This window comes from Panthera tigris, chromosome D4 (genome assembly GCF_018350195.1).
Source record: "Panthera tigris isolate Pti1 chromosome D4, P.tigris_Pti1_mat1.1, whole genome shotgun sequence".
Taxonomy (NCBI): Eukaryota; Metazoa; Chordata; class Mammalia; order Carnivora; family Felidae; genus Panthera; species Panthera tigris.
Window position 1 is genome coordinate 10,052,075 of NC_056672.1, and position 11,381 is coordinate 10,063,455.

An 11,381-nucleotide genomic window follows, 5' to 3' on the forward strand; every position below is an offset into this window, starting at 1 on the left:
TTTTTAAGTAATTTTAAATGCTTTCCAGAGCAAGACAGAAACTCTTTAAATTGCCAAACTTCTTGGCACATCCCACATGCCCAACCAGTGCTCTTGTTCCCCAAGTGAGAGGAGAATTGGAAGCAACAACTTACTCCATCACAAAACTCAAGGTCGGATATTTAGCGCTGGATTTTCTGGGTTGAAAAGACTGTGGCATCTTAAGACTTCATTTGGGGTCCACAGATGAGGCTTTCAGAGATGAAGGGAACACTCTCATAAATGTCTTACTCTCATTTTATCAATCATATAGAACAACAGTCAACATTTTATTGAGCAAAACTAAGGGTAATAAGGAACTCAAAACTGAAGGGAGGGCTGGTTAAGACTCAAGAAGCCACCCTCATGACATGACGAGCATCTGCAGTCTTCGGCAAACTGTCACCTGAAGCTATTTGAATAGCGATTTTTTTTTTTTTTTTAATCTCAGAAGAGAGCTATACGGAAACCCTCTGGCAGGGGCAACAAGGTGGGAGCATAAAGCTGATACTCGGGGACCAGCTGGTCCTGACTGCACCTACCTCTAAATGCCTGCTGTCTACTGTTGCAAGCGCTGCTGTAGACATTGGGGTACATGTGCCCCTATGAATCAGCGCTTTTCAACAACAGTCAAATCATGGAAAGAACCCGAATGTCCACCAACTGATGAATGGATGAAGATGTGGTTTATATACACAATGGAATACCACCTGGCAATGAGAATGAAATCATGCCATTTGCAGCATCGTGGATGGAACTGAGGGTAGTTTGCTGAGTGAGATAAGTCAGTCAGAGAAGGACAGATATCATACGTTTTCACTCATGTGGATCTTGAGAAACTTAACAGAAGACCACGGGGGAAGGGAAGCGGAAAAAAATAGTTACAAACAGAGAGGGAGGGAGGCAAACCATCAGAGACTCTTAAATACAGAGAACAAACTGAGGGTGGATGGGGGTGTGAGGGACAGGGGAAAATGGGTGCTGGGCATTGAGGAGGGCACTTGTTGAGATGAACACTGGGTGTTGTATGTAAGCAATGAACCATGGGAATCTACCCCCAAAACCAAGAGCACACTTTACACACTGTATGTTAGCCAATTTGACAATAAATTATATTAAAAATAAATAAATAAAATCAAATCAACACAAGAAAAAAGCAAAAATAAAATAAAATAAAATAAAATAAAATAAAATAAAATAAAATAAATGCCTGCTGTCACCAGCCCTTAGGAGACAGTGAAATACACAGGGCTGAGAGGGGGTTCAAACATACACTACCATGGTTTGAACCAACTGCACCTTACAAGTGGACCTGCTCTGTGACCCCCTAGCAACCTAGAAGTCACAGAAAGTTCAATCTAGAACGGAAGCTTGAAGCCCCAGGTAAACCCTGCAATCAGGACACTGGGACTCAGAGAGCTAAAAGACATCCATCCCAAGAAGCCAGGTCATGATATGAGATCTTAAACTTGATTTCCCTGGAAATTAATTCTACTTTGTCCAATCACGTGAAATTATGACTCTAGAGACATGCACATCTGTTCTGTATTCTCTGTAAAGCTATTTTTGCCTCAATCTTGAATAGCAACATTTACCCATCCTCAAAAATGCAAAACTAAGGCATTATAAGGCACTTCCCATGATCCCCACTGACCATTAAGAGCGCTTGAAAATACACCAAATCCTAGAAAAATAAAGAAAACATTTCACAGACACTAGTTTTTCACCTAGACAAAGACAACTAGGTACTTCTGCAAACACTGGGTCTTTTTAGAAGACAGTGTCAACTTTATTGCTTTTTGAAATGCTGTGTAAAGCATGGAACTTTACAGTTTGCACATAAGCAATTTCCATCTTTAAATATATTTATGTGGTGAGAAAAAGTACATGCATATGAATATATATAATTTTTTAAATCATCCCCATTTACATTAGAAATTTCTTTATACAAACATGTGAACCCTTCTTCTTAAAAAAGAAAAAAAAAATTCGCCACTGGTAGGAACCCTCCAAGATGGCAGAAAATCCAGCTTTCTGTGTAAGCAGCCTTTCACTGAGAGACGTGAGTGATGGCAGATGAAGGCCTCTTCAGAATAGACTCGACAGAAAATGACAGGGGTTCATTCACAGAGAGTTTTGTTCCAACTTGCTTGGCGACGAAAAGGTCTTTCGCGTATCTATCTATTGTAAATGTGTACTTCTGGTTCTCCTTGACTAAACACTCTCTGGGCTTCTTAGGGGCGTCTTCAAAGGCCCCTTTGACAAATGGCGTTTTCAGCTCAGGGCCTGATGTGTCATTAAGAGTTTGCTGGAATAATGAATGGAATGGATTATGTTTAAGTGGCACAGGGTGCCTGGTGCTTTCTTTGCTGATCTTGGTTAAGACGTGCCCTTGAGCCGCCAGGGAGTCCGTGTCAACAATGGGAGAGAAATTCCGTTGGGGTGGGGAGAACGCAGACCTCTCAGGGACAGCCTGGTGACCGTGAAGGTCACTTCTCGAGGTCTGGACCTCTGCAGCATGAGGCGACACCAGCGAGCCTTCTAGTTTGGGTGGTACCATGTCGTGCTCTGCGACAAGGCCATCCTGGACTCGCACTCCCTTCAAGTCCCAGCTGGCCCCGGGTTTCAGGGCTTGAACCGAGGTGGTGGTGTTTAGCAGGCATTGCTGATAAAGAAGAGTGTCACTAATGGGGCCACACTTGGGCCAAACTAAAAATCTTGAGGACAAGGGATACTGTCTGTAAGTCGTAGCCACGCTGACGTTGGAAGAGATGAGTTCCATATTCCCAGAGCCTGAATACTGCATGGTTAGATCAAGGCAGGTGGGCAAAAAATTGCAGAAGTCTTTGTTTGGAGGCTCCACTGGGGCGGGGCTATAGGCACTTTTGTAGGAGTTATATTCAGGTCCGTGCACCATACGGTTGGGCAGGAACAAGGCAGCAGCTTGGGAAGCTTCCAGCATCTCCCTCTCTTTATATTCTCTCTCCAGCATAATGTTCTCCAACTCTTTATCAGCAAAGGCTCGCCTTTTCCTCATCCGGTCACTTACCGGGGGAGGTAGGGGTAAGCTCCCTCCCACATAAGTCTCTGCTGGAATTGGGCGGTAGCCTAAAATAAGCAAGCATTGCACAGGAAAGAGATTAACAACTAGGGAAGAAAATTCCGGAAACCCAGAAGGTAACAGAGACACTGCAAATGGGCAGGACAAGAACAAGAACAATTTACAGTTCTAAAACACTGATGTTTTACACAGAAAACAAAAGTATAGGTTCAAGTGAAAAGAGTTCTCTTTGGGGAGCAGGAGATCCAGATTGTAACTTTTTGTTATTGTTGTTTTTGCCATTACAGGTTTGTTTGTTTACCTTTACAGGCACACTTCACTGGCTGAAAGTTTAATCTACTTCCCAGGCTCCTACATATTAAGAGACAAGTCTGCTCATCTTGCTTCAGTCAATGCTTTATTACTATCCGTGTCATCTTTTTCCATTATCAAAAAAGGTATCTATACCTAAAGCTGACGGCATTGTTATTTTCTAAAGACGGTTCATTATGGACATTGTTACAGGTGGAGAATAATCCAAGGAGAACTAGAAAAAAGAGAAAGTGACAGCAGATTAGTGAGGAGAAAAACAGAAAAGACTAAGGAAACAGGGAAGCACAGAAAATTGAAAAGAGCTGTTAACTAGTCAAACAGATTCTGCAGAGAACAATTTAACCAGCCCCCTCCCCCCCAGACTTGCAGTAAAAACAAACAAAACTAAAGGCAGGAGAGGAGATCAGCCTCTCTATTGAAAATAACTGATCTAAAACATTTCTCCCAATCATGTTGGCCAGTTACCAAAATGGTTGAGCAGACAATCATTACAGTATAAACTCATTGCACATTTCACGAGCAAGGGCAGAGATTTTAAAAACCTAAGATTAGTACGGCATAAATAGAATTCCTAGTAGCATGAAATGCTTTGAGTATTTCACTATCCCCAACCACTCAGTACTAGCAAATTTGTTTGAAGGATCCATTGTGACAAGCCCAACGCCCTCATTTGCAAATAAAATAAAATGTGAAAATTAGTGTTTCTATTTCTAAGGTAAGTTTTTGCCAGGAAGTTATTTACTTGAATTTACTATTCCATTTTGCCCTCCCACTTCTCAAGTTGTTTTGGCACCTTTTCAATTTATCCGTGCTGTCCCTATGGCTATAAATCTGTTTACCCAGTTTGCAACCAAATTCATTTTTAACGCACGCGAAACCATTCTAAGATCAGAAGTATACAGCACAGGATTAACACACGAACAAACTCTACAACCTGTCTAGAACCAACCCAATTAGAAGCCACATGAGAAAAAACAGAATGCAAATATCTACTTTAAAAAAAACAAACTGCTTTTCAACCTGAATCTTATGAAGGAGGAGTGATTACAACAAATACAAACTTTCCTTTATTTAAATGGTGAAGGGTGATCAATATATTGTTTCTCAGAGCCATAAATCCCATCCCCAAAGAGAGCTGCTTTTAAAAATCAGCAATATTTTAAGTAAAATTAATGTATCCCCAAGCATTAGAGAAAGTGAAAACTTGGTAGAGAGAATTCACGCCGTTCAAATTCAAATTCAACCTCCACTTCTCTTGTTTGATTCAAAACCTTTTCCAGATTCTACGATCTTGACGGTTAGAAATAAAAAACAGTAAACCGAGAAATAAGAAATAGTAAACTGATGTAGCTAATCCAGGGAGGAATACAGTACAGCGAAAAAGAGTGGTATTAGATGATGCATCAGTCGGAACTAGAGGTCTTTATTGGCGTGGGTAGCTGTTCAGCTCCTCACTTGACTTACTTCGGCTACAATTACACCCAAAGAATTTGTTCTTAATTTGTTCCCTTGCTCCGTCCATGATCTGGTGGCATGCCCTCACACTAGGGCCAATTTCAAATGCACCCCACGTTAACCCCTTACCTATTAAGCAGACTACAACTGCTATGCAGACAACAAAATTACCGGTGACAGAAACCTCAAGAGGTATGTGAGATCCATTTCCCCACACCCTGATTTCCTCCCTAAAGCAAAACTTCCTAATACAAAGTACCCTCCCCTCAGAGTGCTCCTTCACAGGTTAATAAAAATGCCATATGTGTGAATGATGAGAAGCCCTCCGAACTTGGTTTAAAAGGCTAAAGGATAATTCTGCATTGCTTTACCTTCTAAAATGCTTTTGGCCAGCAAACTGGGTGCCCTGACTTGCCTCTGATACACGGCTTTGCGCTCGAAATTATTCTGTTTCCCGGAAAGCCCCTTCTTGTCCTGTAAACACAAGAAACATAATCAACAATGCCCCACAAGAAAGAGAAGGAAGGGGCATCAGCAACCCTCCCCGGTCTAAATGTATTTATTTTCTCATCCCATGTAAAAATAATTCTCAACAAATTCACATCAGCACCCCTTAATTCCAGGGCAACAAGCTACTTCAGTTGACAGGCAGTAGAGGAGATTTTCTCTGTGGCCACTTTGCTAGAGTCACTCCAAATTCATCCCACAGCTAGAAGTTGGGGGACATCCCACAGTCAAGATCGTAGGAGCCAGGCCCTGAAGGAGAGCTGCGGGGGACAGCTGTGTCCGGGGCATGCAGAGGTAGGGCCAAAGGTGTCCGTGGCCTGCGATTGAGCAGTGAGGTGAAGCTGGTTTCTTCTGGCAGCAAGGCAGGTGGAATGGGGTACAGGGGGTTGAGAGAGAGGTATGAGGGAACCTGTCTCTCACACTCTCCCGGGTCTGGCCAAAAACAGTGGGAGCCTGGGATACATGAAGGCAAAAACAAAAACCTCAGCGGCCACCTGGGGCACGGGACAAGGGGAAACCCAACTTTGCTCCCTCTGTCACCTCCTGGTTGGTGGGATTCTGGGTCCTTCTATGCCTGAGTCCAGCCCTGAATGCCCAGGGACCCTTGAGGGATGTAGGAACCCTTGGTGCCAAGCGCCTCACTCTGGAGGAGGCCCAGCCCAGGGACAAGGCCACCTGGGTCATCCAGAGCACTCTCTGGGGCCCTCAGAAAGCTTTCCATTAGGGTCACTGCCTCCGATGAGGATGTGAACCCCTCCCCAGTCCCTCCTGGAGAAAACGTAAAAGCAAAAATCTTCCCAGGCCCTGAGTCTGTAAGGGGTGGGGGAGTGGGGGGAACCCCGAAGCTTCCCTGGCTCTGAGCTCTCCCAAGTGCAGGAACACATGGACACAGGAAATCCAAAGGTCAAGAGAAGCCTCACCCTTAAAAAAAACGCTGGCTCTCCTCACAGCTGGAGCCCCCCGGTGGGAGGCACCAGGGACCCCTCCACCGGCCCCTTAGCTTAGGTCGAAGCTGGCTTCAGGACCTAGGGCTTCGGGCACCTAACTTCCCACGCCACCCTTGGTCTCATCTGTAAAATGGGCAGCACTTTCTGCCTCTCCCTTTGACAGCGAAAGCTGCGCGGTTCTTTTTCGAGAACAGCACCAGTAACACAGCGACTGCAGCCACCACTGTCCTCCCCCTGCTCCCCAACACCACCAAAATAAACACGTAAAAGATAAAATATCTTTCCCCAAAACCTCCCAGACCACTCTCAAGGCCTTTCTGCCTGCTTTTAAAATTACAAAATCTTTTTGGTCAAGTTCCCCGGCGATGCCCGCGGCTGCCTCCCTGCCCCGACCCCCCCCCCCCCCCCCCCCCCGCCCAGGCCACCGGGACCAGAGAAGCGTCTTCACCACCCGTCCCCCCCAGAAGCGCCACGCACCGCGGCCCTCCGCCGGGCGGGGGGAAGGGGGCTGCCCGTCCCTTCCCACGCCCGACCCCCACGGCGGCCCGGACGTCCCCGCGAGGCGCGACCCCGGGCCCGGCGGGTACGCACCTCGGTGGCCTGCTGCCTCCGGAGCGCCACCTGGGCGGCCATGACGCGCTGGCGCTCCACCACCAGCAGGCAGTTGGCGCACTGGCAGTCGCGCCAGCGGCAGAAGCGCTTGTGGCCCTTGAGGCAGGACACCACGCCGTGGTTGCGGCAGCGCGCGCACTTGGGCGTGCGGCTGAGCTTGCGCGGCTCCGCGCCGCCGCCCGCGTTCGCGCCGCGCTCCGGGGGTCCGGCCGGCGCCGGCGAGGCCTGCGGCGCGGGGGTCGGCCCCCGCGGCGCTCCCCGCTGCTGCTCCGGCCGGCCCTGCACCCCCGGGGAAGCGCCCGCCTCCAGGCCGTCGCCCTCATCCTCCGCGTCGTCGTCCTCGTCCTCGTCCTCGTCGTCCTCGCCGTCCCCGTCGGCCGACGGCGGGCTGGGCCCGGGCGGCGTAGGCGGCGGCGGCCCGCAGCCGTCCTCCTCCAGCTCCAGGCTCTCCACGTCGATCTCCCAGTCCCCGGCCGCCGGGCCCGCGGGCCGGTCGGCCATGGCGCGCGGCGCGGCGCTCGGGCTCCGGCCTACGCTCAGTCTCCCGCGCCCTGGTGGGGGGGGAGGGGGGGACACGAAAAGACCCGAAGACGCACCAACCACCGTCAGGCACCGACCCCCGGGTCTTGAGCCCAGAGCTCCCGGTCTAGGGCCTCTGGCCCTTGGAGGAGCCCTGTTCTCTTCACGTCCCTCGCATCCACACCACACTGCGTTTCTTGTACCTTTAGGGCCCCCAGAAATTCCCAAGTCAACAAGGTTTCTGTCTTAACTCATTCTAAGTGCTCTAGGAGCACCTGATCTTTAACCACAGACCTCTCTGCCTCGGGGTAACGCACGGATCACACACACACAGAAGTATTGTGTCCAACTGGGCCGACCTAGGCCACTTGTCAGGCTTCCCCATAGCCAACTACTAGGGCCATGATGAATATGAAACTATCGATGGGAGAGTTACTTTCCTTTGGATCACAAGGGGCCCCTTCAGACCCAGCGAAGTACCATTCTATGCCTCTCAAATGCCTCATCCTCTTACACCACTACAGGGACCCTCTTTTGCGCTTGGAGAGGTCCTTTTACGCCCCCCACCCCTAGCAAATAGTCAACTCAAACCCAAAAAATGTTCTTCTGTCAGAGACCCATAAGGACACCGCGCATGGAGCTGCAGATGCCCTTCCAACATCAATAATGCTTGAGCCTCGCACGGCTGAGCTGCGCGGTCTCCATATACATCGGGCATGGTTTGCACTTTAAGGCAAGACATCCAGATAAAATAGAAAAATAAGGAACGGCGATTTTGCCCTCCCTGACACCCGGAGCGACATCACAGCACTCACCAAGACTCTGAGGCCCGAGCTAGCAGCCGAGGCAAAAGATATCCAGCTTTAGGACCTGGCTCTTGGGCTGCTGGCTGTGCTTGCAAATACAAATCAGGGTCGCCACACCCTGCCACGAAATCGGGGGCTGACAGCTGGAGGCTCAGAGCCCAGTGGACGGGGAGTACGGGGGATGGGTGGAGAAGATGAATCAAGTCCTCAGCAGCCTCGCCCCGCACATCCCGGACTCCGCAAAGTTCTAATCGGTCCTTGGCAGCCCCGAGCGCTTCACCTCGCAGGAGCTGCTTTCTGCTTCCTGTGACCCAATCTGGGCGGGAAGGTTGGGCGGCCCCGGCCTCAGATTTCGGGCTCTCCCGGCGGGCGTACGCAGCTGCGTGCGGCGCAGCGCCCCTGGCTGCAATAGTTAGTCTCTGCTCCCTTTCCTAGTATTATCGGCTCGGGGCCCCGAGCACCGCGCCCTCTAATTGGACGGTTGTCAGGCGGTGTGCACGCTGATTGGCCGAGGCGCGCCGGCCTGGCGCTCCCCGCCTCCTGGCGGCCGTCGCGCCCCTCCCTTCGGCGCTCCTCCAGAATCCACCCGCGCAACGTTCGGTGCAGCCGGGTTGTCTGTCCCAGCGCTAAACCCGAAGTGTGACGGTGGTCTGCTGGGGTGAAGTCGCCGTTTATCTCACGGACAATAGGAAACACACTCTTGCGAATCGCATTGTTTACAAAAGAAGGTAATGCTCAAGGCAGCGGTCGGAAAGACTGGTGTTGGTCTCTACGTTATCAGCAAGTCCAGTATTTCTGCGACTCAGTAATTAACCCAAAGTTGGGCTTGGAAATGAGGCCTCTCTAATCGGGCACACAGCTGCATCCTACTTTCTCCTGCAAGACTAAATCAGTGGTCACCTTGCACCACCACAGCGCCAGACTGGCGGACAAATGATCTGTAGATATTTTTATGGCTAGCGCCGCTCATCCTTAAAGTGCAAAGTAGTTCTTAGTAACTTTCATCTTACCGGTGAGGCCGGCGGGTCGCCAAGTCACCGACGTCACTTACATTTTTCTCCGATGTCATTTTTCTCCGATGGGGGGGGAGAGGGCGGAAATACGTGCCATTTGGAGATTTAGGTGCAACATATCCACTCTAAGCATGTTTTAAAATGAAGCTATTTTTTAAGATGACTTTTTTTAGTGTGCATGAATGTATTTATAAAGAAATACTTTCTGTCTCAAAAATCCCTTACACAAATGTTTAACAAATTGAACTTCCAACATGTCTAAAGAACTAGTCCCTTAATCCAACGCTACATTTTATTTATTGAAGTGAATTTAAAATCACTTAGACGGCGTTTTGTCTAGTCACCCCTTTAAATAATCAATGCCCCTCGGGATCGGTTTGAGAGACAAATTGGGAGACTGAGTGCTGCTGCACGGAGCACATAGTAGGCCTGCGATAAACATGCGTTAAAGGAAAGAAATCGCTGAACTGATTCTAACGTTTCCTTTCTCGGAGCCGGTGGAAAGAAGTTAATTAACCAAGTTCTGAGAGGTGGAAAGGAGGCAGTTTAGGAATTACTATGGAAGTAAGGCGAGACCCGGCGGCGGGACCCGCAGGTAGGTATTCGAATCCAAGCCTTTGGCGGAGTTGGAAAGCGCTTTTCTGATAACGGGACACTGGCATTTCCCTTTGTGTGGATGCTTCTCCCCAAAGCCTCTTGCAGTGTCCAGTAAAGGAAGCAGAGAAACAGTTCTGCTTATTCCAGGAGACTGCTCAGTCCCTCTGGGCGTCTCAGAGGGTAACTTGGGAGCCTTGCGCGCTCAGACTTGGGACAAAGAGTCACGCAGACCCTTCGTGCCTCTCTCTTGGCACCACCTCACGACACCAGTTTTATCACCTTTTGCGTAGTTTTTTATACTCTTTGAAATGCATTTGTTCATCTACGTTAGAGCATTTGAAATTTTGACCACAGCAGAAATGCGTTATTTGCACCACCACAGCGCCAGACATTTTTCCAATGATGAAACTGTGAGGTTCAAAGAGGAGCCCTGGGTCATGTAGTAGTCTCCCAGAGAGCAAAGGAACTGGTCGGCCTCTGCCCTAAAGTCTGAGAAACTTCGAGAAGCCCTCCGCTCCTAACCAGAGAAACTCACAATGGGTCCGCGTTTTTTATTCCCCCCCCCCCCGGCTCCCTGTCTGATTTTAGTAACTGGCGTCTCAGCAACCCTCATGTAAGAGGACACAGCATGTTTTTATCAACTATTGTGTTGTTTTTTTTTTTTCTGCGTCTACTCCTGCTAGCTACATTTCTGCTTTTGCAAACACGCATATCAGTGCTTCTCCCCTGGACGTGAAAGTGAACTACAAACCTCTCCCAGAGCTGGCCTTGTGTGCTGGCAGATGGCACCCTGGGCTTTTATTTTGTTTATTGCTTTTGGGGGTGGGGGGAGGATCATTAGCCTTTCGCTAGTTATTTTGATTATTAAGAAACAAAATCAAGAAAGGTTTGCTAATTTGGGAGGGTAATAGATTGAGGGGAAGGGGTACCAGGAAGAAACAGGAGAGCAAAGGGGCGTTGAGTGGCAGTTTCCTAAACAGAAAATCACCCAAACAGCCCCTGAACTAGTTGGAGTTGTCAAAGCTGCTATACAAGGAGGAAACAAGAGGGATTTGTGTACAGTAAACCAAACCGGTGAAACTAGGACGGGAGATGGGGGCTGGGGGTGGAGGGAGGTACAGGGACCCGAGGACTGTGGCGCTGGCTCCTGGCTCCTGAGAACGTGGGTCAGCTGGACCGGCCTTCCCGGGTGCAGTGTCCGGCCCAATGTGGGGAGGCAGGCTCTCCCGCTTGCTGGAGGGATTGGGCCCGTGGGTTTCAGGTGGGTGGGCCCAGGACCCTTCCCTTCTCAGCACTCCCCCACCCCTAGCAGAAACCAAGAGAACAGTCCCCACTGCTTCCTCTGTACTTCCCTGCCTTTCTCCAGGAGTCCCCTTCCACGCTGACCCCCACCTGTCCCACCACCTTCCCTGCACCCCATCTGCCACTCAGAGGCGTGCAGCTGTAATGGTGATCCAGTTGAATTACACTTCAAACCCCTGGCCCTGAAGGCCCCCCAGAGAATCACGATTCCTACAATTGCTTCGAAGTGAGG

General features: G+C 49.5%; 1 protein-coding gene across 6 annotated transcripts; it reads right to left on the reverse strand.

Moving 5' to 3' along the window:
* Positions 1-1,712: 1,712 nt before the first annotated feature.
* On the reverse strand, positions 1,713-8,629 carry DMRT2 (doublesex and mab-3 related transcription factor 2). 6 transcript variants are annotated; one of them, XM_042965013.1, is made up of 5 exons: positions 8,247-8,629; positions 6,892-7,463; positions 5,218-5,320; positions 3,527-3,605; positions 2,968-3,126 (listed from the first exon to the last, which is right to left on the reverse strand). In XM_042965013.1, the coding sequence occupies exons 2-5, from the start codon at positions 7,411-7,413 to the stop codon at positions 3,060-3,062; spliced, it is 771 nt and encodes a 256-aa protein (XP_042820947.1). In that variant the 5' UTR covers positions 7,414-7,463; positions 8,247-8,629; the 3' UTR covers positions 2,968-3,059. The 6 variants fall into 6 exon arrangements, with proteins under 6 accessions (XP_042820943.1, XP_042820946.1, XP_042820945.1 ...); XM_042965009.1 differs by lacking the exon at positions 3,527-3,605 and having other exon boundaries at positions 1,713-3,126; XM_042965012.1 differs by lacking the exons at positions 3,527-3,605; positions 6,892-7,463 and having other exon boundaries at positions 1,724-3,126.
* Positions 8,630-11,381: the final 2,752 nt, after the last annotated feature.

Coding starts and splice junctions, on each gene's coding strand:
- DMRT2 (XM_042965009.1), bottom strand. CDS start 7,413: ATGGCCGACCGGCCCGCGGGCCCGGCGGCCGGGGACTGGGAGATCGAC. Junction 5,321..6,891: donor GGAGGCAGCAGGCCACCGAG/GTGCGTACCCGC, acceptor TTGTGTTTACAG/GACAAGAAGGGGCTTTCCGG. Junction 3,127..5,217: donor GGCCAAAAGCATTTTAGAAG/GTAAAGCAATGC, acceptor TGCTTATTTTAG/GCTACCGCCCAATTCCAGCA.